This window comes from Hyaloscypha bicolor, assembly GCF_002865645.1.
Source record: "Hyaloscypha bicolor E unplaced genomic scaffold K444scaffold_39, whole genome shotgun sequence".
In the NCBI taxonomy this organism is placed as follows: domain Eukaryota; kingdom Fungi; phylum Ascomycota; class Leotiomycetes; order Helotiales; family Hyaloscyphaceae; genus Hyaloscypha; species Hyaloscypha bicolor.
In genome coordinates this window covers 647,581-671,036 of record NW_020194541.1, presented here as the reverse complement: position 1 = coordinate 671,036, position 23,456 = coordinate 647,581, and the positions used below count along the sequence as shown (strand labels likewise).

At 46.5% G+C, this 23,456-nt stretch overlaps 10 protein-coding genes across 10 annotated transcripts; 7 read left to right on the top strand and 3 right to left on the bottom strand.

Moving 5' to 3' along the window:
- Nucleotides 1-482: 482 nt before the first annotated feature.
- Nucleotides 483-5,835, bottom strand: K444DRAFT_650883 (uncharacterized protein). The gene is made up of 4 exons (XM_024885669.1): nucleotides 5,538-5,835; nucleotides 5,171-5,498; nucleotides 2,189-2,258; nucleotides 483-2,119 (listed from the first exon to the last, which is right to left on the bottom strand). Exons 1-4 carry the CDS (start codon nucleotides 5,579-5,581, stop codon nucleotides 645-647), a joined length of 1,917 nt encoding a protein of 638 aa, XP_024741161.1. The 5' UTR covers nucleotides 5,582-5,835; the 3' UTR covers nucleotides 483-644.
- Nucleotides 5,836-6,657: 822 nt separating this feature from the next.
- Nucleotides 6,658-7,605, top strand: K444DRAFT_626124 (putative Trans-aconitate 3-methyltransferase; the record flags this gene model as incomplete). Its single annotated transcript, XM_024882604.1, has 2 exons — nucleotides 6,658-6,671; nucleotides 6,723-7,605. The coding sequence occupies 2 exons, from the start codon at nucleotides 6,658-6,660 to the stop codon at nucleotides 7,603-7,605; spliced, it is 897 nt and encodes a 298-aa protein (XP_024741160.1).
- A 1,582-nt stretch (nucleotides 7,606-9,187) lies between these two features.
- On the top strand, nucleotides 9,188-9,808 carry K444DRAFT_521358 (EF-hand; the record flags this gene model as incomplete). Its single annotated transcript, XM_024874122.1, has 3 exons — nucleotides 9,188-9,371; nucleotides 9,463-9,696; nucleotides 9,780-9,808. The coding sequence occupies 3 exons, from the start codon at nucleotides 9,188-9,190 to the stop codon at nucleotides 9,806-9,808; spliced, it is 447 nt and encodes a 148-aa protein (XP_024741159.1).
- Nucleotides 9,809-10,207: 399 nt separating this feature from the next.
- K444DRAFT_626122 (uncharacterized protein) lies at nucleotides 10,208-10,738 on the bottom strand (the record flags this gene model as incomplete). Its single annotated transcript, XM_024882603.1, has 1 exon — nucleotides 10,208-10,738. One exon carries the CDS (start codon nucleotides 10,736-10,738, stop codon nucleotides 10,208-10,210), a length of 531 nt encoding a protein of 176 aa, XP_024741158.1.
- Nucleotides 10,305-11,591, bottom strand: K444DRAFT_308075 (uncharacterized protein). Its single transcript, XM_024871784.1, has one exon. It carries the CDS (start codon nucleotides 11,403-11,405, stop codon nucleotides 10,758-10,760), a length of 648 nt encoding a protein of 215 aa, XP_024741157.1. The 5' UTR covers nucleotides 11,406-11,591; the 3' UTR covers nucleotides 10,305-10,757.
- K444DRAFT_626121 (putative Saccharolysin) lies at nucleotides 11,404-13,756 on the top strand (the record flags this gene model as incomplete). Its single annotated transcript, XM_024882602.1, has 5 exons — nucleotides 11,404-11,523; nucleotides 11,604-11,981; nucleotides 12,036-12,266; nucleotides 12,318-12,759; nucleotides 12,807-13,756. The coding sequence occupies 5 exons, from the start codon at nucleotides 11,404-11,406 to the stop codon at nucleotides 13,754-13,756; spliced, it is 2,121 nt and encodes a 706-aa protein (XP_024741156.1).
- A 668-nt stretch (nucleotides 13,757-14,424) lies between these two features.
- On the top strand, nucleotides 14,425-15,240 carry K444DRAFT_521261 (HET-domain-containing protein; the record flags this gene model as incomplete). The annotated part of the gene is made up of 2 exons (XM_024874115.1): nucleotides 14,425-14,884; nucleotides 14,933-15,240. The coding sequence occupies 2 exons, from the start codon at nucleotides 14,425-14,427 to the stop codon at nucleotides 15,238-15,240; spliced, it is 768 nt and encodes a 255-aa protein (XP_024741155.1).
- An 846-nt stretch (nucleotides 15,241-16,086) lies between these two features.
- On the top strand, nucleotides 16,087-16,392 carry K444DRAFT_521485 (uncharacterized protein; the record flags this gene model as incomplete). The annotated part of the gene is made up of 1 exon (XM_024874131.1): nucleotides 16,087-16,392. One exon carries the CDS (start codon nucleotides 16,087-16,089, stop codon nucleotides 16,390-16,392), a length of 306 nt encoding a protein of 101 aa, XP_024741154.1.
- Nucleotides 16,393-18,414: 2,022 nt separating this feature from the next.
- On the top strand, nucleotides 18,415-20,491 carry K444DRAFT_555343 (HET-domain-containing protein). The gene is made up of 2 exons (XM_024876701.1): nucleotides 18,415-18,482; nucleotides 18,527-20,491. Exon 2 carries the CDS (start codon nucleotides 18,709-18,711, stop codon nucleotides 20,089-20,091), a length of 1,383 nt encoding a protein of 460 aa, XP_024741153.1. The 5' UTR covers nucleotides 18,415-18,482; nucleotides 18,527-18,708; the 3' UTR covers nucleotides 20,092-20,491.
- Nucleotides 20,492-22,818: 2,327 nt separating this feature from the next.
- K444DRAFT_521297 (cytochrome b560 subunit of succinate dehydrogenase) lies at nucleotides 22,819-23,241 on the top strand (the record flags this gene model as incomplete). The annotated part of the gene is made up of 1 exon (XM_024874118.1): nucleotides 22,819-23,241. One exon carries the CDS (start codon nucleotides 22,819-22,821, stop codon nucleotides 23,239-23,241), a length of 423 nt encoding a protein of 140 aa, XP_024741152.1.
- Nucleotides 23,242-23,456: the final 215 nt, after the last annotated feature.

Genomic DNA, 23,456 nt, shown 5'->3' with positions numbered 1-23,456 from the left:
ATCCGACATAAGGGACCAAAACGCAAAATATGGTACCGCAGATGAAGCTGTCTACAAGCTCGGTGGGTCGCCTGCCCCTGCTTAAAATCATTTTCCCCAGCAGACTAAACTTGCTTTAGATACTAGTCCAAGCGAATACAACGACGCGCCAACGTGTCTTCAGCTAGTTGGAGAAGATCAAAATGACGAGCAGTTTCTATCCATGGCAAGAGGAATCGATAGCATTCTCAACCCCTTCCTCCCTGAGGAATGTGCTTACCGAGATGGGAATCGACATATGCGACACGATCAGAGAGATAAAAGCAAACCCTATTCCTCCGACTGATGGACCAAGTTAGGGGGCATAGCGCAGACCCTAGTTTTAGTTTTCGAGGGCATCACTAGGTCATTCAGTCAAGGAAACAAGACGAACGAGATCAAGTCTGCTTGAATCTGTGGATAATGCGCACACGCATTGAACAAGTTTTGCAAATTCATACCGAGTCAAAAGCGTAAATGATTTCGGGGCCGTAGTGTGTGAAGTTAGCCCGATATCGCATTGCATCCCAAGGAGTTTCAGGCCCCCAGAGCGCTGTGTCTTGAGTCGAGCGATGCGCTAAATACCCTCATCACTGTAGTCATCATCAAGCCGTGACTTTATTCTCTCACGACCTCGTTTCTGCATAGCATCCCTGATCTTCCCTGATCTTCTTGTTCACCTCCATTAACGAGTCATGGTGCTCGAGTGGGCTGAGTGGCTGAATAGAGGTGCTGTGAGATAAAGATCCAATGCCTGGCGAAGACACCTGACTGCGACCGCGACTTCCGGGCCTGCTTGGAGGCATGCTTTTGAGACGAGATTGGGAGATGTCGGTCAGAGATATATCCTCAGCTACGCGCTCAGGATCGAAATCTGGGAAAACTTCTGGCCCCAGCTTGCTGATCAAGTCGGTGACTTGCCCCGAAAGCGCTTGGCGATGCTCTCGAAGCTTAAGAAGCGAGCTGGCCGATTGGGGATCCAAAACCACTAACAAGGGTGGTAATGATTTGATCACATCCATTCCAATCTCACCAGTGCGGAGTGCCGCGAAAGTAAGAATAATCATCAGAGCGAAAAGGCAAACCATGAACATCCATAAGGGAACATATTTTGGAACGTATAGGCTGGCGTTCATCCTGCGTGGAAGATAATTTGTATAAAAGCCGTCATGACGGTTGTGGTATAGCCAGGTAGTTACGATGGCCGTATACCATACGTACAGCGATGGTGCCAGTCCCATCGCAACGAGGATTTTCCATGTGCTAACAATATCACGGGCCTGAATCTTAACTTCAGAAGCAGCCAAGGCCTTTCGTTGCTTCTGTACCGATATGGCTTTTGTGGTGACAAAGACTGGCCAGAATAAGAAGAGTCCAGGCAGAGTGCCAATAGCCAGAAGGGCGAGTCCAGAAATGCGGGAGACGAGGATGAGTAGTATCAGCCACCAGGGTCTGTGTTTCACGTCGCCCCATTCAACCTGGTGGTCCTTGATTCCTAGAGCTCGCAAACGTCTATTGTAGTCGAGGACCGATTTCTTCACGTTGACCACTCTTATATCATTCTGGTATCGTGAGTATCCTTGGAGAAGACGTCGATTAAAGTCAATAACAAGCGATAGCGGCATTTTCTTGTTTGCAGACATGTATAGTCTTCTCGAAGCTTGGATGAGTTGGAGTGTTTCATAGTCTGGACTGAGTTGAGTGACGGAGGCGAGTCCGTCATGTATCGTCTCGAGAAGTGAGCCTACAGCATTGCGTTTCTCATTTCCACCGCATCTGTACGCCTCGATTTGATCAGGGTGCACCTTTATGGGATGGCCAAATTCGACGAGAGCGCGGGAGCGAAATTTGTGTGCGTGGAAGTAATTCATCCCACAAGGGATGATGGTGAGTCCGCAGTCAGAATCTCGTGCCAAAAGTGTCAACGCGATGATAGCTGCTCCTGGCTTCAATGGGAGTAGATTTGGACGATCATGGGTACCTCCTTCCGGGAAGATGCCTACGCAACCATTGGACAAGAGTTCGTGGAAAACGGCTTCAAACATCCCGCTCTGGTCGATGTGCGGAGCAACCTTGAAGTTTGACCCCGTGATTTTTCCGTCTGTTGTGAGCGAAAGCTATTCCGCTACGGATGATGGGAATGGGTTCTTTAGTCGAAGCTCAGTCGGACCAATGATTCTCGCGATGGTTTGCGTGGCTGAAGCCCCCTTGCCCATTCTGGGTAATGTGATGCTACCACCCTCAATAAAATCCGAGTGGGTGAAGTTTGTCGAGTTGCCATATGTTCCCCCCCGTTCGTCAATACGAGCGATTAATTAATCGCCCCCTCCCATTAATCAATCGGACGCTACGATTAGTTAATCGGGGCTAATTATGATTCGGGCTCCACAGTAGGTCCCGATTAATTAATCAATGTCCCGATTGATTAATCGCATAATATTAGGGTTTCGGGGCTAATAGGACTAAGGGAGCTGAAAGCTTTTACTTACTAGTTCATACTAAATATATCCTTAATTCTATATTCTTTACTTTGCTTAAGCCTTACTCTTTATACTATAATATAGATTTCTAATATTTAATACTAAGTATATCCTCAAGTCTAATTTTCTTATTTCGCTTATACCTCACTTATTTATACTATACCTATAGTATTATATAGTTTATTTAATTTTTTTCTAGGTATTAAAGGAAGTAATAATAGGGATAAAGACACTTCTCTAGAGCTTCTAGATATGTATAGGGCCTTTACTTTCTTATTTTCTAGATATAGTTTATACTATAAGTACTATAAGTACTAATTTACTAAGTATAATTACTGATTTTTATATCTCTTAATTAATTAATTACCTTACTTCTAATATATTTCTTTTAATCCTTTGTTTATCCCTAATCCCGCATATGCCTTATTAGTATATTTATAGGCGAGTAGAGCAATATTTTAATATTACTACTCTAGGAGCTCGTTTATCTGGCACCTAGTTTTTGCCCTCCCTAATTACTAAAAAGCCTACTAATAATTAGTCTGCCAAAGACAAAGCTGTATAAAATCAGAGGCTTACTAAAAAAGGTAGTAGGAAAATTCTTATTACTAGGAAATATATAAATATTAGATAATGGCTTTAAAATCCTAATACTCCGCTTCCTAGTAAAACTAAGACAGAGAAGTATTACTAGGCTAATATTAAGTATAAATCCTACTTATATAAGCTTTAGAATAATCAAGTATATTATAAGAAGTACTATAATACTTGCTGTAATAAGATTCTTCTAGCCCGGTATACTCTTTACTATAATAATGCCTTTGAGATTTTAACTACTATTTATAAGAAATTAATATATATAGGTAAGTATTCCCTTAAAGCTACTAATTTTTATACTAATTATATAATAGCTTCTAATACTATATTTGAGTATATAAGACGACTTTAGTATAGCCTATCTTATAATAATTATACTTAGATAAGTGCTTATTATACTTATTATAATAAGAAGAAGGCTCAAAAGAATAATATAGGGATAATACCTATTTAATCTCATTATCCTGGCTAGTATATAGTTCTGGATTTAATAGATTTCCGTATAAGTATTCCCTAAGTTATATGATTTACCCCTATTTTAGCCTTTCCTATATTTCCTATATTTTTAAGCTTTTCCTGTAATTTTCGCGATTTTCGCGATTTTTGCGAAAATCATAAAAATCGCGATTTTTATTTATACTACTTACTAATATTATTATAGTATAATCCAGATAGAGAATATATATGAATCTAGTAATTGAAATACCATTTTTCCAAGTTCGTTTGGATCCGTGGGCTTAAGGCTAAGACTACGGACGAAGCTATAAACAAGCTTATTAAATAGCTAAATAATAATAGATATATTACTATTCTAGCCTATAATAATAGGGGCGAGTTTAAGGGAAAAGTAATTAAGGTTTATAAGAAGAGAGAAATAAAGATTATTTGCGGACGAGCTTATTACTCCTAATCTCAGGGCTCTATTAAGGTTACTAATTAAATCTTTAAGAAATAACTATAGGCCATATGAGCGAATACTAGTATCTAATCTTAAATATAATTACTTCCTTTAATTATATAAGTAATTAATACTATGGCTATATCTGCCCTTTCTAAGGGTAATATGCTATATGAGGTCTGGTTTAAATAAAAGCCACCTACTAATTTCCTAAATTATAAGGAAAGTACTTGCCATATATATATAGCCTTAGAAGAGAGGGAAATCGATATTAATAAGAGTGGTATTTCTGAATAATTATCTACTATTAAAATTTAAGGAGAAAAAGAGAATAGAGAGAATAGCTTATTTGTTAATAAAGAAGCAGAATAAGAGGAAGTAGTAGAGGAGATAATTTTGTCTAAACTAACTAAGAGAGTTATAGAGTATATAAAGAAATAGTAAGAGAAGATAGTAAAGAGGGCTAGTACTAAAGCTCTTGAATATAATATTCAGGAGATCGTAATCCTATAGATCCTAAAGCAATATTAATTTAGTACAGAAATAGCTCGGATTCCAGTGAGAGTTCTGAAAAAGACTTTAAAGGTATATAACTTATAAGGATATACTTTTGGCTAAAGCTAATTAAAAATAGGGCTACCGGTTAACTACTAAGTATAGTGAGCTTATAACCCTCTGGCCGCATAATACTCTCAATAAAGTTGCTTTATAATTAACTTATCCTGATTTGCCTATTACTAGTACGGCCTATAAGAAAGACAAAATTACCCTCCCCAAAGCAGTGGTAAAGGAGAATAATCGGGATTCAATTTCGTCAGTTTAGAAGGCTGGAAGGGTATCTGAGAGAGCAAAGAAGAGAGTAGCTATTGAGCAAGCACGTGAGGATGGAGCTAGAGAAGGGGAATCAGGTGAACAAGTGGGTGTGAGGGTACTAAAAAGGGCTAGAGTAGCTATGAAAGCACCTAGACGAAGTGGGAGGCATGTATAATAAAGCTTGGTTTGGGTGAAGTATACTAATATATACTGCTTTTGCCATTCCCGAAACCTCAATATTACCCGATTAATTAATCGGGACCCACTGTGGAGCCCGAATCGTAATCCCCCCCCCCATTGATTAATCGGGCGCTACGATTGATCCATCGGGAGGGCGATTGATCAATCGCTCGTATTGACGAACGGGGGGTATCACATAGACGAGGGTCGGATCCTCAGGGTTGGGCAAGTAGATAGTCCCTTCCCCTGCCTTGGCTCGGTCCATTCCACGAACAACGGGCAAGCTTCCCATCGCGCCAGCCGTTGTGCTGATGTATGGCTCCTTCATCGATTTCTCGGCAATCAAGAATGAGACTCGGCGGTTTGCATGGGATTTGAGAATGCGCATGAGAACGAGAGAATCCACGAACTGATTGTTGTGCGGGCCCGCCACAATGAGGACCAGCCCATGCTTGGGGACTCTCCACGCGCCGCGAGAGTCGAGTTGTCGAAAGAAAACGTCCAGGCAAAGACTGAAGACTCAGAGACCAAGGTCATAGATCATGGGCGACATGGCCTTTTGCTTTTCCGGCAGCCGTGGCCGGCCATCTCCCATGTTTGCGTGCGGGTATCTGACGCTGTCTAATACTCAATGTGACATATGTGACGGAGAAGAGGATATGGCCCGTTCATATCGAGAAGTTGAGAAGGAAGGTGGTGGTAGCATGTTGAGACGTTAGATGCATCATGCAGGGTTTGCAGCTTGAACGTGGCGCGGAAGCCGAAGAGCGATCACAACTTGTCCTGGGTTGGGGATGGTCAGATTTGTGATATATAATTTATATAATAGTACCAATGGCGTAATTATATAATAACGGTCTCGCCGTTATTATGATTTATGAAATCAAGTATAATTTAGGCATAAGTTAGGCATAAATTAAGTAAATTTGGGCGTCTCCGTTCGTCAAGGGCAGGGTACCCAAGAACCCCCCTCTCCCTTACGAGCTAGCCTTTTCATAATAGGTTAGCGTGTAAAAATAATGTAAAAACGCATTTTCTCCGTTGTATTACATTATTATATAACGACTGTCAAAATTATAATTCTTACATCCCTAGGGGGAGGTGAGGATTGCTCAAAACAACAGTACCGGGTTCGTTGAAACAACTTGGCATTGGAGATGAATTTTCATTGGAAACAAAAAAATGCTCGTCATAATAATAAGACGTGAGCGATAGAGGATACTTGGGTATCATCTCTAACAAATGGCAGAGCTATAATAGAATCGTGAAGGTTTAAATAGAGAAATAGGCGCAAAGAAACATGAAATGAAAGTGTGCTGAAGAGAGGCAGGCCAGAAATTAAACTTAGCGAGCTTAAGCCCCTAGCCCCTGAAGCAATTTCTTTGGCACACCTCACAAGGCTGAATAACGACCGACATCGCAGACCACGCCGTAAGCCGGCACAACTGATTAACAACTCTTGACATTGTTAGTTGAAGGCGCAGGGGTACGGTCAATCGACGGAAAGGGAAGGTAATTGGGGTTGGAATACATTCCAGGAGGGAACCGCAGCTCCTGCTTGCGATTGATCGACAGCCTTTCAATGCCGTGACTCCCGTGCGAGGCCGAGGCAAATATCAGCACCTCCTGCTCACTCTCAAAGCATCTCAAAGACTGCATTAATTGCACACAATGGCGACCTTTGCGTACGCTCCCTCATCCATACGCAGAACAACAAGCTAACATACATCTCCAAGTAAAAGCACCTTCAACGCCCTCACCTACGCCGCCTTCCGCCCCTCCTACCCACCCGCACTCTTCAAAACCGTGCTCTCCTACCATAAGCCTCCCTCCTCCCTCCTCCTCGACCTCGGGTGTGGGCACGGCCTCATATCCCGCGAGCTCTCTCCCTCCTTCACCAAGATCATCGCTACCGACCCCTCGAATTCCATGATAACACAAGCAATATCCTCCACGCCCGAAGAGAAGTACTCAAACATTGAATTCCGACAAGCGTCAGCAGAAGATTTGAGTTTCATAGAAGATGGAAGCCTGGATATGGTGGTTGCAGGCCAAGCAGCGCACTGGTTCGACTACAGCAAAGTCTGGCCCGAGTTGAGCAAGAAGGTTAGACGAGGCGGGACGTTGGCGTTTTGGGGGTATAAGGATAATATCTTCGTGGAGCATCCGGCGGCAAGTAAAGTGATGGATTGGTACTGTTATGGTGAGAAGACGATGGGTCCGTTTTGGGAACAGCCGGGTAGAGGGATACTGAGGGAGAAGTATCGGGCGATTGTACCCCCGGAAAGCGAGTGGGAGGATGTGCGGAGGGTAGAGTATGAGCCTGGTTTGGAGGGGAAGGGTAGTGGGGAGGGAGAGGTGTTGATGCGGGGGAGAATGAAGCTGGGAGAGGCCGAGGGGTATTTGAGGACATTTAGTGCGTTCCATAATTGGGCGAGTGAGAAGGGGAATCTGGGGAGGAAGGCAAAGAAGGATGGCGGGGAGGGTGATATTGTGGATGAGTTGTTTGAGGAGATGAGAAAGGTTGAGCCGGAGTGGAAGGCGGCGGGGGAGGAGTGGAGGGATGTAGAGGTCGAGAATGAGTGGGGAAGTGTGATTTTGTTGGCCAGGAGGAAGTAGAGCTGCTTTAAAGTAGCATTTGGAAAGGAGAGGCTGAAGCAATGTGAGTATCGCACCCCACTTACTCTTTTCTGCAGATGTGGCCAAGCTGCCGACTAGTTCGTCATCATTCATCTACTCCTAGCCCCCGGGCCCTCTGTGGATATGTATATCATATGCAAATAGAATCCAGAACCCTCCGCTAAGATCGTATCGAGCTGGCCAATTCAGATATTGATAGTATTCTCCCCTTGGAGTCAGAATTCGCCCACTCACCGAATTTTCGATGACTAAAACGTTCGCGGACTCTCGTTCGCAGGATACCGCTTTCATGTCCTTGCTTCTTCCTACTAAGATCGACCTAACCACCAAGCCGTTCCTTCGATGGAGTTCCGGAAGTGCGACAGGTTAAATCTCAAGCCGAAAGGGGATGGAACGAAATGCGAACACGAAGTTCCCTGACCACAAAACTCATCTCGACAGTTCTTTGCAAGACGCTGTCATGGCTGCAGCCGAGAGAAAGGATCGATGGTCCTGATAATGAACATACCAAAGCCTACACTTTCTCACAGCACAATGCCAGCTACCCCACTTGACCGCCGATATGCTCATCAGTCATGAAATTACGTTGGACAATTGGAATTGCCTGAGAGAGAGCAAGGGTTTTATATAGACCAGCGAAAACAAATACAAGATTGGAAATTATATTATCGCGAGATATGATGGCTCAATGTTTTTATTGGTAGTGTCGCGAGATAGGGGGGTTCATGTTCTGTTGTTGTTGCCCTTGAGATTCGTCGTTTTTCATTATCGTTGTAGTCCAACTGTGATACTCAAAAATGCTCGAAATTTACAATATGCAATTCCCATTAGTGATTGAAAAGAAATAGGCCGACTATAACATTTGAAGGCCGACTTATGAGAAATACTCTAACGCTTGGGAATGTGAATCTTCCAAAAAGAATCCCAATCCTGCCTCCTGATTGCTCAATTCCGACCCCCTTAATCTCACCCATCTCGCTTGGCTCCATCGCCGGAATCACAGCCTCGCCCGCCCGCTATCGCGTTGCTGTGCCCACCAGCCAAACCCACCAATGTTTCGTTTCAACCACGCACCCGCATAAATGACACGGACCAAAGAAAACACATTTTCATACACATCCATTCCTCGTCCTCCCATTCATCCCTCAATATCTCCGCGTACTCTGTTCGCCTCAGGAACAACAAGCATTATGGTGAGTGCTCTCTCTGTTTACCCTCCAGGTGCGCGGATTAGGGAAAGCGCGGCGCCAAAAAAAAAACCGCCGAACGGCAACGCAAGGAAGGCAGCGGAAGAAAGGAAGGCAGGCAGGCAGGCACGACGGCATTTTGACTTGTTGACGACGACGTGACTTGCCTTACTTTCGAGACCTTACGTACAACTTCATCGCATCACACCACATCACATCCGCGCATTGCTTCCTCCATCGATTTTGATTTGCATTGGATACACATCAGCCCATCCATCCACACCATCCATTCCATTCCACTTCCATTTGTTTGAAAGAGACGGTTAGGGGTTCAAGAGCGTTTGACGGGATACTTTGACCGAAAGGAAAGGAAAATGGCATCTAACGCACCGTACGACGCGCAGGCAAGCACCAACTACAAAGAAGCATTCGCGCTCTTCGACAAGCGCGGCAACCAGCGCGTGCAGCTGGAGTCTCTCGGCGACCTACTCCGAGCGTGCGGTCAGAATCCGACGCTGCAGGAGATTCGGGAGTTGGAGAAGAATGTCGGTTCGGACTGTCGGTTTCCCTGCATCCCCCAATCCATCCCCGATCCGCGCCCAGAGGAGAAGGGAGAATGTGCTGATTGTGAGAATGGGTGGGCATACAGTCGATTTCGAGACCTTCTCCAAGATTCTCAACCGCCCGGGCGGCTTCCGCGACCCTGGCGAGCCCGAAGAGTACTGCCGCGGCTTCCAGGTGTTTGACAAGGACATGACGGGGTTCATTGGTGTCGGTCAGTTACGGTATATCTTGACGAATTTGGGGGAGAAGATGAGTGATGAGGAGGTGGATGAGTTGTTGAAGGCGGTGGATACGAGTTCGGGGGAGATTAATTATACTGGTATGTTCTCTTTCTTGTCCCCCTTGATTCTTGCAGGGAAGAATTGAGATGGGAGGGATGGGTGCTGATATGAGGGGGAATAGAACTCGTCCGCACGATCCTCGCAAACTAGACGACGAATCCGAAAGAGAGTGACGGCGGGATAGAGAGAGCATACTTCATTGTAGGAATACGCATTCATGGCATGGCTAGGGCTGCGGATATGCACAGAAGACACGGGGGGAGACATGGCGTTACGTTGCTGTTATTGATTGTTTGATGTATGGATTTGCCTCCGCCTTCCTCTGGTGTTATGGGAGAGGGAACGGAGGCTGGATGGATATCGATTTGCAGATCATGGACTTCTTGTGGGGAGTGCATAGCATGGAATTGAATGAACGCAATTGAGAAGAAGCAGAACTGGGAATTGGTATTTTGATGTGAACGCCGCGCTATGCTGTGATGCTATCCCCTTTTTCTTCTATCAACAGGTCTCTCCAACTCTCTCTCCCCAGTCCCAGAGTCAAGAGCACTATTCAAAAACAGCCACCGCGCCCTTTACTGCAACGTCCTGCTCCCCAATCTTCTTCCCCCCATTCGTTCGCCCCATCATAACATCCGTACTCTGCACCCCACCCGGCAGCAAATAAACCACTTTCCCCTGATACCCCTCCTCTTTCTCCTTACCCTTCTCCCCACCATCCAAATCCATAGCCTCCCCTCCCTGTATCTGTGTCTGCAACTCGTACCCAACAATCACCCCACACCTCTCACACCTCCAACAAATCCGCTTCTCGAACCCATCTTCCCTACGAACGATTGTGACTTTTTTGTCTTGCGCCATGCCTAATAACAGGCTGTAGCCTTCTTGTGGTAGGTCTGCATCTTCGGAGGACAGGGTTGGGGGCGAAGATGGGAGAGGGAGGATTATGGCGGCGTCGGCGGTGGGGGAGTTCGAAGTTGAGCGGCGGGGGAGCGTGGAGAGAGAGTGCGTGGAGGCGAGGAGGAAGGAGGTGCAGACGCAGTGGTAGGTGTGGATTTTTGGAGGGAGAGAGGAAGCCATCTTCGAGCTCTGCGTTGGTTTATGGAGTGGCTGCAGAGGATGGAAGTGCTGTTGAAGAGTGGAAGGCTGCAGCTTCGAGAAAAACCTCGATCGGCGATGCGCAAGGCTGATGCTGATGTTGATGTTGTTCTGCAGGGTTCAGGATCAGCGGTCTTGTGCAACCTGGAGAGGACCCTTCCACTGATCTGATTCGAAGGTGAAGAGCGGTGAATTGATCAGGATAATGCGGAAGGTCTTGCGAGACCTTTGGACCTTTGGGCCTTTGGGCCTCAATTATCGGAATATTCTCCAATGGTGCATCGTACCTGAGCTGCCGCTCTCGGGTGACCTCAGCCTCCTGCAGCTGCAAATGCCTCTGCCCCCCCCTTAAACCAACAACTCCCTCCTCACCACCGCCTCCCAAACGCACCTTTCCCATCCACCCACCCATCCACCCTTTCACCCTTCCATTCACTTCTCTTATGACATAAAGCACGTCCGTGCCTCCCTTCGCAACGCTGGCTTCGTCTCGACTAAGAACAACATTCCTCGCCCTCGCCCTCTTCACCTGCATTCTCTTCATTCTGGCGTCCTCATCCACCCGCATCGGTCCCCGGCTCTCCTCACTCTTCAACCACTTCCGCCCTACATACGCCAAGGCTTTCAGACCGATCACGAACTCCAGCATGGCGCCAAAGCAGTACAAGACGCCGCCTCAGGCTCCACCGCTATTCACAGCAACGAAGGAGAGCCTGCTTGAGGATGCGAAGAAGCTCTGTGAGGGGACGAGGGGTCTGTTGGATAAGGTGAGTTCGTTGTTCGCTTTTCGGGATGTTTAGACATTCGAGGTGAAGAGAGGCAATAGCTAATGATATCTGCAAAATAGCTGGCAAAAGACACCAAGCCCACCGAAGCCACCTTCACCAACGTCGTGCTGCCCATCGCGCAAGACGAAGACAACGCCGCGCTCTCATCGCGGATCATCGGCTTCTACCAAGCGGTGTCGACGGATAGCGAACTGCGGGATGCGAGCTCCAAGGCAGAGGAGATGATAGACGAGTTTAACATCGAGGCGAGCATGAGGGAGGATATTTTCAACCTCGTGGATGCGGCGTGGAAGCGAGAGGCGGAGAAGAAGGAGTTGGATGGGGAGAGCAAGAGGCTGTTGGAGAAGGAGTGGAAGAGTTATCTTCGGAATGGGCTGGGCATTGAGAAGGGGCCGAAGAGGGATCGGTTTAAGGAGATTAAGAAGCGGTTGAGTCAGGTATGCTGGGATGTTCCTGTTGGAGTAGGGGGAATTTGGGGCTGACGAGAACAGATCCAAATCGAGTTCCAGAAGAATCTGAATGAAGAGGACAATAGTATCTGGTTCACGAGAAAGGAATTGGAGGGTGTTCCTGCGGATGTTTTGGAGACTTTTGAGAAGGGTAATGGAGATAATGAAGGCAAGTTGCGGTTTACGTTCAAGTACCCGGATTTGTTCCCTACATTGAAATTTGCACTTGATTCGGAGACGAGACAGAAGGTGTTCATTGAGAACGAGAACAAGGTCAGTTGTGGCATGTGATACATGGTTTGGATTTCTGCTAATACCATGCAGTGCAACTCAAACGTCCCTCTCTTCAAGGAAGTTATCATCCTCCGTGATGAAGCTGCCAGACTCCTCGGCTACCCAGACCATGCCTCGTTCCGCATCGAAGACAAGATGGCCAAGACCCCCAAAACTGTCAATGACTTCCTTGGTGATTTGAGGGTTCAGCTTGCTCCTGGTGGAAAGAAGGAGGTCGACCATTTGATGGAGATCAAGAAGGAAGATTTGAAGTCCCGAGGTCTGGAGACTGAGGATGATGGAAATTATTACCTCTGGGACTCGCGATTTTACAATCGCATGATGGTGGAGAAGGAGTTCTCGATTGATGAGCAGAAGGTTGCTGAGTATTTCCCTCTGCAATCTACGATTGAGAGCATGCTGCATATTTTTGAAGAGCTCTTCGGATTTGTATTCGTTGAGATCGAGGGTGAAGATCGCACAAAGCTTTCAAGTATGTAAATGCCACTTCTTTATGGCAATCATGCTAACGGAATGCAGCAACTGGAAAGGGAGAAGATATTTCTTGGCATGAGGATGTCAAGATCTTCAGTGTATGGGATGATGAAGGCGAAGGTGGCGGATTTGTGGGCTATCTTTACCTGGATCTTCATCCACGTCCTGGAAAATATGGTCATGCGGCCAACTTCTCTCTCCAACCCGGATATATCTTGCCTAACGGCACCCGTCGATACCCTGCCACTGCACTTGTCTGCAACTTCTCAAAGCCAACTGAAACCAAACCATCACTTCTCAAACACGACGAAGTTGTTACTCTCTTCCACGAACTCGGTCACGGCATCCATGATCTTGCTGGCCGCACAAAGTATTCTCGCTTCCATGGAACATCCGTTGTCCGCGATTTCGTCGAAGCACCCAGCCAAATGCTGGAAAACTGGTGCTGGACCCCCTCACAACTCAAATCTCTCTCCAGCCACTACCTTTCCGGCGCCAAGATCCCTGATGACTTAATCGAGAAGCAAATCAGCGTCAAGCACGTCAATGATGCCCTCTTCAACCTCCGTCAACTCCACTTTGGAATCTTCGACATGACAATTCACACCCCTAAGACCCACGAGGAAGCCGAAGGCTTCGAGCTATCCGCGCTGTATAACGACCTCCGCACCCAGATCGCCGGTCTCAAGGGACCTAAATCCCTCGGCATGAAATCCGACTGGGGTAACGGCCAAGCAACATTCGGACATCTAATCGGTGGTTATGATGCTGGTTACTACGGGTATCTTAGCAGTCAGGTCTACTCAATGGATATGTTCTACAGTGTGTTCAAGAAGGATCCAATGAACAAGGAAGAGGGCCGGAGATACAGACATATGGTGCTTGAGAAGGGTGGATCTCAGGAAGAGATGAAGACTCTGGAGGACTTTTTGGGACGGAAGCCAAGTAGTGATGCGTTTTACCAGGAACTGGGGTTGAAGGGGATGCAGAGTTAGAGGTCGAGTGGAGGAGATGGTATTTGACGGGGAGTAGAAGGGGTGGAGGCGAGTGGTGAGTGGTGAGTGGTAAGTGGTGCGATGCGTACCCAAAACGGTGATGGCTAGATGCGTTAGAGCAGAGCGATGAGTTTTAGCGATGCATACATACGTTGCTTTCATGAAGTTGGCCGGTGCAGTTGCTGTGCAGTGACTGTTGAAAACGCTTTTCATAGCCTCATTCAGGTCAGTTAGTCTGCACCATTCTGATGACTCAAACGAGAGGCGTTGGTTGTCCACCTATGATGGCGTGGAATCTTACGCCCAGTCTCCGCAGCAAGCGGACAATCCCCATCTTGAACGTTACGAAGAGGGGATTTTTCCAGTCCAGTAAGCTTGGTCCGCTAAGGTACACTTTACAGATGATCTGAATGGGAAAAGAAATTTCTTTTTCTGGAACTTGGCGCCCGCTAGAGCTTTCAACTCACTGCCATCCTAGTTCGTGTCACCACCATACCTGCAGAAATTGTCTCATACAACTCGTGATGTTTGATGTCGCTGAATGAGAGTGATTGGTTTGAGAAGGAAACATAACATGGCTTGATTTATGGCTAATACACTCTTCTCTCCAACTTGAACGCATTTCGTAAACCTCTCCTGTTTCGGCACATTTCTCTCGCCGAGGATTAATGGCGGAAGCTTTGGGTCAAAGGAAGTTTGTGGAGAAAGTGTGCCCCCAATGCAAAAGGAACAGGCTGGAAGAAGCATTTCCACCAGCGCCATTCAACGAGCATCTTGATAACATCTACACTCCATTTACTTCAGTAGAGAAGGAGATAAGGCTTCTCAATATCCTCCCCGGGCTCGAAAATGAGCCGCTCAGGTGTTCGCTTCAGCCAGATTTCCTCGACAATGCTCGCTACACAGCATTATCATACTGTTGGGGCGCTGGGAATGATCGGATCAATATCACGGCCAATGGGCAGAGTATCCCAGTTACAAGGAATTTAGAAAATGCTTTGAGGCAGTTGAGGCATACGCATCAGAATATGGTGGTCTGGGCAGATGCTATTTGCATCAACCAGCAAGACCTTGCTGAGAAATCAGTCCAGGTGGGCATGATGGGGGGGATCTATTCAAAAGGTATGGGTTAGTCGACTAAAGGAGAGAACTTCAGTAATAGGTTTCTAGCAACAGATGTTTGGATTTGGCTTGGAAACGCAGGTGACAATAGCGACGCCGCCATGGACTACATTCGGAACATTCGAGCAGTTGATTTTGACGACCCTCAGTATAAGCCACACCCAGATACATGGCACGCCATCAAATTACTATGGAATCGACCGTGGTTTGAGAGGTTGTGGGTTGTGCAAGAGGCCCTTCTTGCGAGGAAAGCAACCTTCAATTGTGGTCAACAGAGCGTGGATTTTGACTGTTTCGTTTACTTGAAGAGAGTCCACATGAAATATAGGAGGCTTCCAGATACACGACTAGCCCCAATGTAATACAATCTATCATCACCATTTAGTCTTGCGCTCTGGGACTGGAGCAGACTGAAAGAACAACTTTCGCAAGGAGGCATACCTATTTTCGAGATGATCACTACAACTGGAAAAGCGCTGTGCTTTTTACCCGTGGATAAAGTGTACGGTATCTTAAGTGTGTGTCTGGAAGTTGATCGGCGGGTAGTCAAGGTAAATTATCATATCTGCGTTCGCTGTCTCCTTACACGGGTGGCAGGATACATGCTACTCCGATATGAAGCCGTTGGTCCACTACTTGTGCTTCAGACCCACCAAACGAATAAGCTGCAAGCTCTTCCATCTTGGGTACCCGATTATACCACGGACGATGACGAGGAACACCTTATAATACCAAATATAGAGGGCTGTACACCATTCACCGCCGGTGCAAATAACGCCGCTTGGACAGCTCTTGGCCTCCCTTCATTTCACTGTCTTCGCCTTCATGGCGAAGAAAATGGCGGTGATGATTTGAACTCCCTTCGGATACAATTTGAAGACGAGAATACTCTTGAGGCTCTACTGGTCCCAGGCCTCATTGTGGACACAATCAAATCTGTCTATCCGCCTCCCTGGGTTGACTTCTATACTGGGCCCGATCTAGAGGAGGACCGGCGCGTTAAAACACTTCGAAAGAATGAGCTTATTACTGCTGCAAAGGAATGGGAATTCAATATTCGAAATGACTTGCGGAACGAATTCAATCCATATCCGTGTCCATCTGGTCGTGCTGAGGCATTTTGGCGCACGTTGGTCACAGATCGGGACACCAATTATCCACCCAAGCGCCCACCGGGCAATGACTTCGCGGGTCGATTTGAGGCTTGGATGGGAAGGGGAGAAAGACCTGGCGATGAGGCGTACATTCGGCCTTACAGCGATGCTGCTATCACACGGTGTCTGTACAGATCGTTTGCCACCACACAGAAAGGATATCTGGCTCTGGTACCTCGTCAAGCTACACCAGGCCATTTGGTCTGTGTACTCCGGGGTGGAAATGTCCCGTTCATTCTAAACCGACGAGAAGACGGGTATCTTGAGCTTGTGGGCGAGGCGTACGTTCATGGGATTATGGACGGTGAAGTTGTTCGGAGCGCTCAGAAGGAAGATTTGAGCGTGTTTAGGATTCGATAGATTTGGGCGTGGGGGATGTTTTTCCGGATCGGGGCGGGATGCAAGTTTCCACGCCTATTGGCGCACTCGGAGCTTCTTATGCAGTATGAGTTTACATCAGCTATACTTATTCAAAGTCCAATGCAAGTCAGTCTTCATATTCTCTGCACCAGATTACTGTACAAAATTCGCACCTTGCACACTTCTTCTCAACCCTTCCGGACTCTAGGTGAAAATCCCACCCCTTGTTTTCCGCACTCTTTGCTGCTGGTCTTCATGAACTCAGTTGGATATTAAGAGATGCGCCTGAGAACCGTAGTATGCCCTCAGCTGAAGCCATTTGCCACGACTTAAGATTAACGGGTACGATATCTAGAAGACACAACGCTGAGGCTTGGTAGAGAATCGTAGTCAAGTCCCCAAGAAAAGATGCAATATTCAGAGAACATCTTTATCATCCATTAAGTGGCCCTAAAACATCAGGCTACAGCTCATCATTGGCGAAGCCGAGGGAGTAGCTGCCAAGATTTGAAGCCACTCACCTTGAAGAATTGCTGCTTATTAGCACCCCTCTCTAGCGCAGCCTGATACTGATTCTGCGCCCTTACCTGCCTTTTCAGTATTTTTTCTCCTACAAGCCTAGGCTCTCCTCTTCCACTCCGACATACCTATCATCCCCATATGCAATTTTCTTGTTGCCACTTGTTTACTCGTAACCCCAATAGCTCGACTTGTCCCGGGGTTGCCCTCAATAGCTTTCCGCTCTGCTGCTCTGGTGATCGTGGTTTGGCTCTGCTTGTTCCCCCACCTGAATGTTTGCTCTTCCTAACCCTATATTTCACCTAACCAGCGCCGCCTTTGCTCAGGCTGGCTCAGCCACGGCTCAGGTTTGCTCATCCTATTAATGTATTTTGTTAGAAACCGTTAACTTTATAGAAGGGCGCCCGAAATGAACACCTTTCGCTTAGTAAGGGTCAGAATTCCATTACTATTATATATCTCTAAATGATTATTCTTATTTGCCTTATTTTTTTTTAACTTAGTGCCTTACTGGTAGACTAGGAAATCGCATGTTTGTTAGATGTGAATCACTTGTTTATTACTTGGTTTATATAATTTCCGGGGATCTCTCTCTTTTTCGCAGCCATATTTCAAAGGAGCAGGTCTATCTTAGTTCCAATAAATAAGAGGGTTTCCGCACAAGCTCTCTTGCTTTTTCGGAGAATATCAGATAAATCCAATTAGTAATCCCAATTCATCTTGAGCTAAGCCTGATAAAGGAGATCACGTGAATCCCATTGTCACACATTAGGAAGGTTTACTAGCCAATCGCCACGAGGAACACCCCCAAAAAAATTGGCTTAGAAAATCTCCGAAAAATTCCCGGATTTGCTATAAATGGGCCGGAGATCCCGAATATTAACTTATTTCCTATCATTTCATGTCGTTGTGGTGAGAATAGATATGGTCGGTTGGGTGGTTTGGGGGTTGGCAAAAGGGTTATTTCACGTGACTAATGTTAAGGCAGAAGCGTAAGGCTATGGATATTGGCATTTTTGAAGTCTTTTCATGGCTTGCTACACATTTCTCGTCTTCCACACCGATCCAGTCTCGCCTTCTCCCTACTTCAAGCCCGGCTCTGAACCCATGAGAATATTCATTCAGTCTGCATATGCAACATCGTCTACGAAACGTTAAACCAGTCCCACCTGCGGCAGTTTCAACAATCTGTACTATGCCTTCATCCTCAATTACGTTGTGCCCCAAATGCCAAGTCTTGAGATTCGATGACGCGGCTCTCGGAGGGTATGAGGGAAGATCTTCTAGAGGCAAGACGTGCTTAAAGTTCAACCAAGATGACAGGACGAGGAATTTCTATCTAGACTACTTTCTGGTAGATGAACTACCTGATTTGCGTGCACTTGGAGAATTTTCTAAGAGAGGGTGCAAATTCTGTGGCCTTTTGAGGACAGCAATTTTCAATTGTCAGCTCGATAATGTTGAATGGCTAGAAATTGAGATGGAATATCGTTGGATGCCGTCTGCTTATCCTCTCAAAAGGGGGCTTGCGGGTTTGGTAGTTCATCTGAACCTTTATCCCTCAAGCAAAGGTAAAGCCCATTAAAGCGATATCGGATACAGCTAAATCTATTAGAATATGGAGGACATACTACTCTCTTGTTTACAGTTGATGCTCCCCCTGACGTTCGTATTTTGATCCCCTTGAATCGAGTTCGCTATGACTAACACTTCCTACAACTTTAAACTCGCATTTCGAATTGGCTGAGGCTTGAAGCATCACCGGGACCAAAGCCATTGTGCGAGGAGAATTTACAAATGATCACTAGGGAACTGATTCCGCTTTCGCGCCGGGAGCCGGTGCTATTTATTCTAAGTCGATTAATCGACATCGGCGACGATCCAAGGAACTCTAAGCTGTGTCTTACAACCAGAGAGAAGCTACTGAGTCGGTTTAGTGGCCAAGATCTAGAGCGTTTCAAATATGCAGCCTTCAGTTATTGCTGGGGGCCGCCAGAAGTAGCCGCCACGCAAACCAAGACAAAGCGACACTCGCTAGCAGATATGATGTCAGGGATTCCATTTCACTCATGCTCTAAGGTTATCCAAGATCTCATTACGGTTGCTAGATTTCTTCAGCTCAGATTCCTTTGGGTCGACGCAGTGTGTATCATCCAGGATGACCAAGCGGATTGGGAGACAGAGGCATTGTCAATGGGAGACATCTATCGTCACGCATTTCTCACGATCTGCCCTATAGCTTCCCAAACATGCCAGCAGGGGTTTCTGGCGAGGACCACAGAGACTTTAAATACAAGTTTTAAGTCCAGTATTGCAGATGATATAGAAGGAATATATACACTGCGGCATAGGGGAATTCGTTCTCCAAATAAAGACACGTGGTGGCCTTTACGAATTGATCTAGATTTGGCAACATGGGATCGGCGAGGGTGGACGTTTCAAGAGCTATCACTCTCTACAAGACTCATAATGTTTGGACAGTCGAAGATTCATTTCCTTCGCTCAAGCAAGGTCGTCTCGGAGGGTGGAGACGAATATGATGGCTGCGGAATTGATGTTGATATTGGTGAGGTCTTGGTCGAACCTCATGGCCAAAAATGGCATGAGAAGTGGAGGCGGGATGTGGCGAGCGAGTATTCAGAACGTGAATTAACCAGAAGAACGGATAAGTTGCCGGCGCTTTCGGGACTGGCAAGGTCAGCAGCAGTCAGAAACATATGTGACTATCTGGCAGGATTGTGGAAGGATGATCTCCTAGCTGGACTGCTCTGGGAATGTGTCTCACGCAACAATGTTGTTACTACGGCGAAATTCTCTTTGCTGGATAGCTTTGATTCTCCCGGCTCGTACATTGCACCATCTTGGAGTTGGGCTAGCCGAGATACGTTTGCCCATTTCGGACAGAAAGATTTTGATACTGGCTATACAGAAGGTTTCCGAGATTTTCGCCCAGAATATACGACTCTCGATGCTTGGACCACGCCACCAGCATTGAACCCTTTTGGAGAAGTGAGCAACGGCCATTTGCGCATCAGTGGACCTGTTTGCTCACTGCCATCAAACTTGAGCTTGATGGAAGACAAGGACATGATACAAAAACGATGGAGAGCTAGTGTGCGTGGTCAGTGCATAGCATATTGCTCTTTGGATTGGACTCTTGACCTCAGAGTGAATGTGTAGATGGTATTCTGATGGTGTTACTCGGCAGCTGTGTTAGTACGAAGAAAATAAGTGGAAAGAATGGTAAGCTTGGTGAAGTGTGGTCAGAGTCTACCCGCTTTGCATTCGGGCTTATCTTGCATCCAGCAAAGCAACCAGGGTTATATCTTCGCGTCGGAATATTCAGTTCTTGGCCAGTCGAGAGAGGTGGCTCGGCCTTTTTCAACCGCCAGGGCCACCGTGTTCTGAAAATTATCTAAGTCTTCAAGCATCGTACGAGGCCAGAGAAAGTGATTGGTGATTCAGGATAATAGATATTGTTTACGCCGTCCTGGAACAGGCCTCTCACTTAGGTCACTTCTTGCCCACTTGACATATAACCCTACCATGTAGAGCTTTAACTCACACGTGGTGAATAAATAAAATTTCTTGTCCTTTTCTTTACTCTACTATCCTTTCAAGTTGGTTTCGAGATTTCAAGGTATCTAATGACACATGCGCGCGATAGTAAATATTAATATGTGAGATTACATTCTTAATTAAGCCAATATAAACATAATTTGGCTCCACTAAGACTCTCCTATGTGCACCGGAACAGATAGAATAGACCTAGGGCTACTTATCGCCCAAATAAACAGCTTGAACCTGAAGAATTTTTGCCGAATCATCCTATTTACATATAATCAGCTAGAATACGGCCCATCTTTGAGAGCGACCTCTCCTAGTAAAGAGAATTGAATTAGTACTTGACAGATTAATGCCATGTATTTGTACAATAAAGTTGAATTCGTGAAGTTCATAGTCGGTAGTTTCGTTTCGTGCGGCCGTTGTTCACCGGGGTCCAGAACCTTCTAATTTGAGCAGGTGGCAGTCGTAGCCGAGGAGCTCAAACGGGTTGCCTTCCACTCGTTTCATGGCTCACTTGCCCAGCCTGGCTCAGGCTAAAGCAGCAGTTGCCCAGGTCCGCAGACGGAAATGGGGGATACACATGTCAAAATTCTGATGTGGTACTCACTGTAACAACGGGCCTGAGACCGATGACCCAACATCCGTCCCAAGGGGAGATGGAGCTCGTTGCCAATGTGAACAAGAACCTCGAGAGACTTTTCTCTGACTTCGTTCTCTGCATCGGAGTCTGCGTCTACGTCCCACTCGACATCATAGAAATCTTCATACTCAGACTCGGCGTCGGGATTGAGATTGCGATGTCTGTTCGAGAGAGATCATCTTGATCTGGAATGAAAGAACCGTGATTTTCCCCCCTATTTTTGACATTCAGCTCTACGGTTGAAGAATTGATTGTGCAAAAGAGACATCTTGAGGGTTCAAATGGTTGTTTAATTTCTGCCCCATTCGGAGACACTGTTTTATTTTCCATTGAGATATCTAGGTCATTGTTCGATCCAAGCTTTTCGAGCACCTGGGCGCGGGCTTCAGGTTTCAAGTGGCTTTCATATGTCTTGGCGCTATCGTATGCCTTCTAACGTATCGTGCATGTCTTGGAAATTCCCGAATCGCTGGTCAGATCCATAGATGTTGATTTATCTTGTGCACTAGCAACATGTACATTGTAAACTTCGGAAGTGAGAGGTGACAATGAAGCCACGCGCCTCTTCAAATTATAAAACTTGCATTGTCGGTGCCGTATCAAAAACTGAAATTAGGCATCATCTTACAATCGACCGGCCTTGTTGTGGGCACTTTGAAGGACATTATTTTCGAACTCAATTTAGCAACCGCTGCAACTGAAAGATGTCTGTGTGGAAATCATTCTGCATTCTTAGAAGGCGAAGAGAGTTCGTCCGTACTTTCGGGTAGACCCCATCAGAAAATTTGCAATAGAGAAATATTTGAAAATCGTGCTCTGATCTTGCATATATGCGTTACTCGAATTGGCCCTTGGATTTGGATTTTCCGCGGGGCTGAGTGAGCAAGGGCGGCTAAAAGGGGAAGGTTGAACCTCGAAACCAATGATTTTTTGGTGTCTTACCTAGCGTTGACCACAGTGGCTCGATGGGGAACACATCGCAATATCAAGCTTGACTCTGACCTTTCGTGTCATGCATCTGGATGCATGAAGAATGACGTCCCCAGAGAACGGAATGTGCTTTGGGCAAGCAACCCGCAGGTAGCTTGAAACAAGCCTCGAGTTTGCAATTTCTAGTGGCGAAGACCAGCTGGGTCATGGCTCCAGCTTTCCCACATGCTCGAAGTTCAAGCAGTTTTGCAAAAACCCCTGTCTAACCATAGACCGATCGTGATTTCGTACTTCAAGTGAGACTGAGTAATTTTCAAGAAGGTTGAGGATAAGGATTTTAGTTGGAGAGGTGATGTGAGGTTGAAGTAGGAGACTCGCTTAGAAGCGGGCCATTCCATTTTCCGCCCGCTTCTTCCCGAGACCCGAGGAGATCTGATTGTGCCTCGAGAAGTGTTCAAACAACATCTCGATCGCAAAATATCAACAGATGTAAAAAAAATAGATTTCACGATGTTTTCGAAACATATATGGGCAGCTGGGTGTTCTCGAGGCAAGTTTTCTATCACCAATGCTGCTGTTCTGACCAATTGAAAGGGGTGGGACTCAGGCTGGGTGCTGTCCCCCAGACGGCGTTGAAGCGGCTTGCCCAAACCACAGCCGCCGTTCAATATGTCAAGTATGCCCGTACTATTTTCTACAATTCCAATTGCTCCTTACCATCCAGCTCCCCCAGTTAACCAAACATCTGCAGACCTTTCACCACCCAGCCGATGAAGCCCGCAGAATCCCAACAAATCCTCGCCGAACAACGCAAACTACGACCCGTCTCCCCCCATCTAGCAATCTACCGCATGCAAATAAACTACTTCAACTCTCCCTTCAACCGAATAACGGGCTCAGTCCTCTCTGGTGCGTTCTACTGCTTCGGCGCGGCGTACCTGGTCTCCCCACTCTTTGGATGGCATCTCGACACGGCTACGATTGTTGCAGCATTTGGGTCAATGCCTGTGGCTGCAAAGGTTGCAGCGAAGTTTGCGATGGCGTTCCCATTTACCTTTCATGGTATCAATGGCGTGGGACATCTGTTTTGGGATACAGGGAGGGGGTTTGCGAGGAAGCAGATTGTGTCGAGGGGGTGGACTATTCTTGGGCTGAGTGTTGTGAGTGCAGTCTATTTGGCGGTTTGGGTATAGACCGGACATATCAGAAGATGGTGTCTAGACCAACAAGCCCCCCAAACCATCCTCTAGCTCTTGCAACAACTCAAATATTTGTGGGTGATCAATTCGTCGCTGCGTTCAAAGGCCGCGGGGAACGCCTAGAGAGATTCTGCTTGTGTCGGGACACAACCATTAAGCACCCGTGGGTACACGTGTGTCTGCGCACTCGGTGGGCCCAAGGCAAAGCG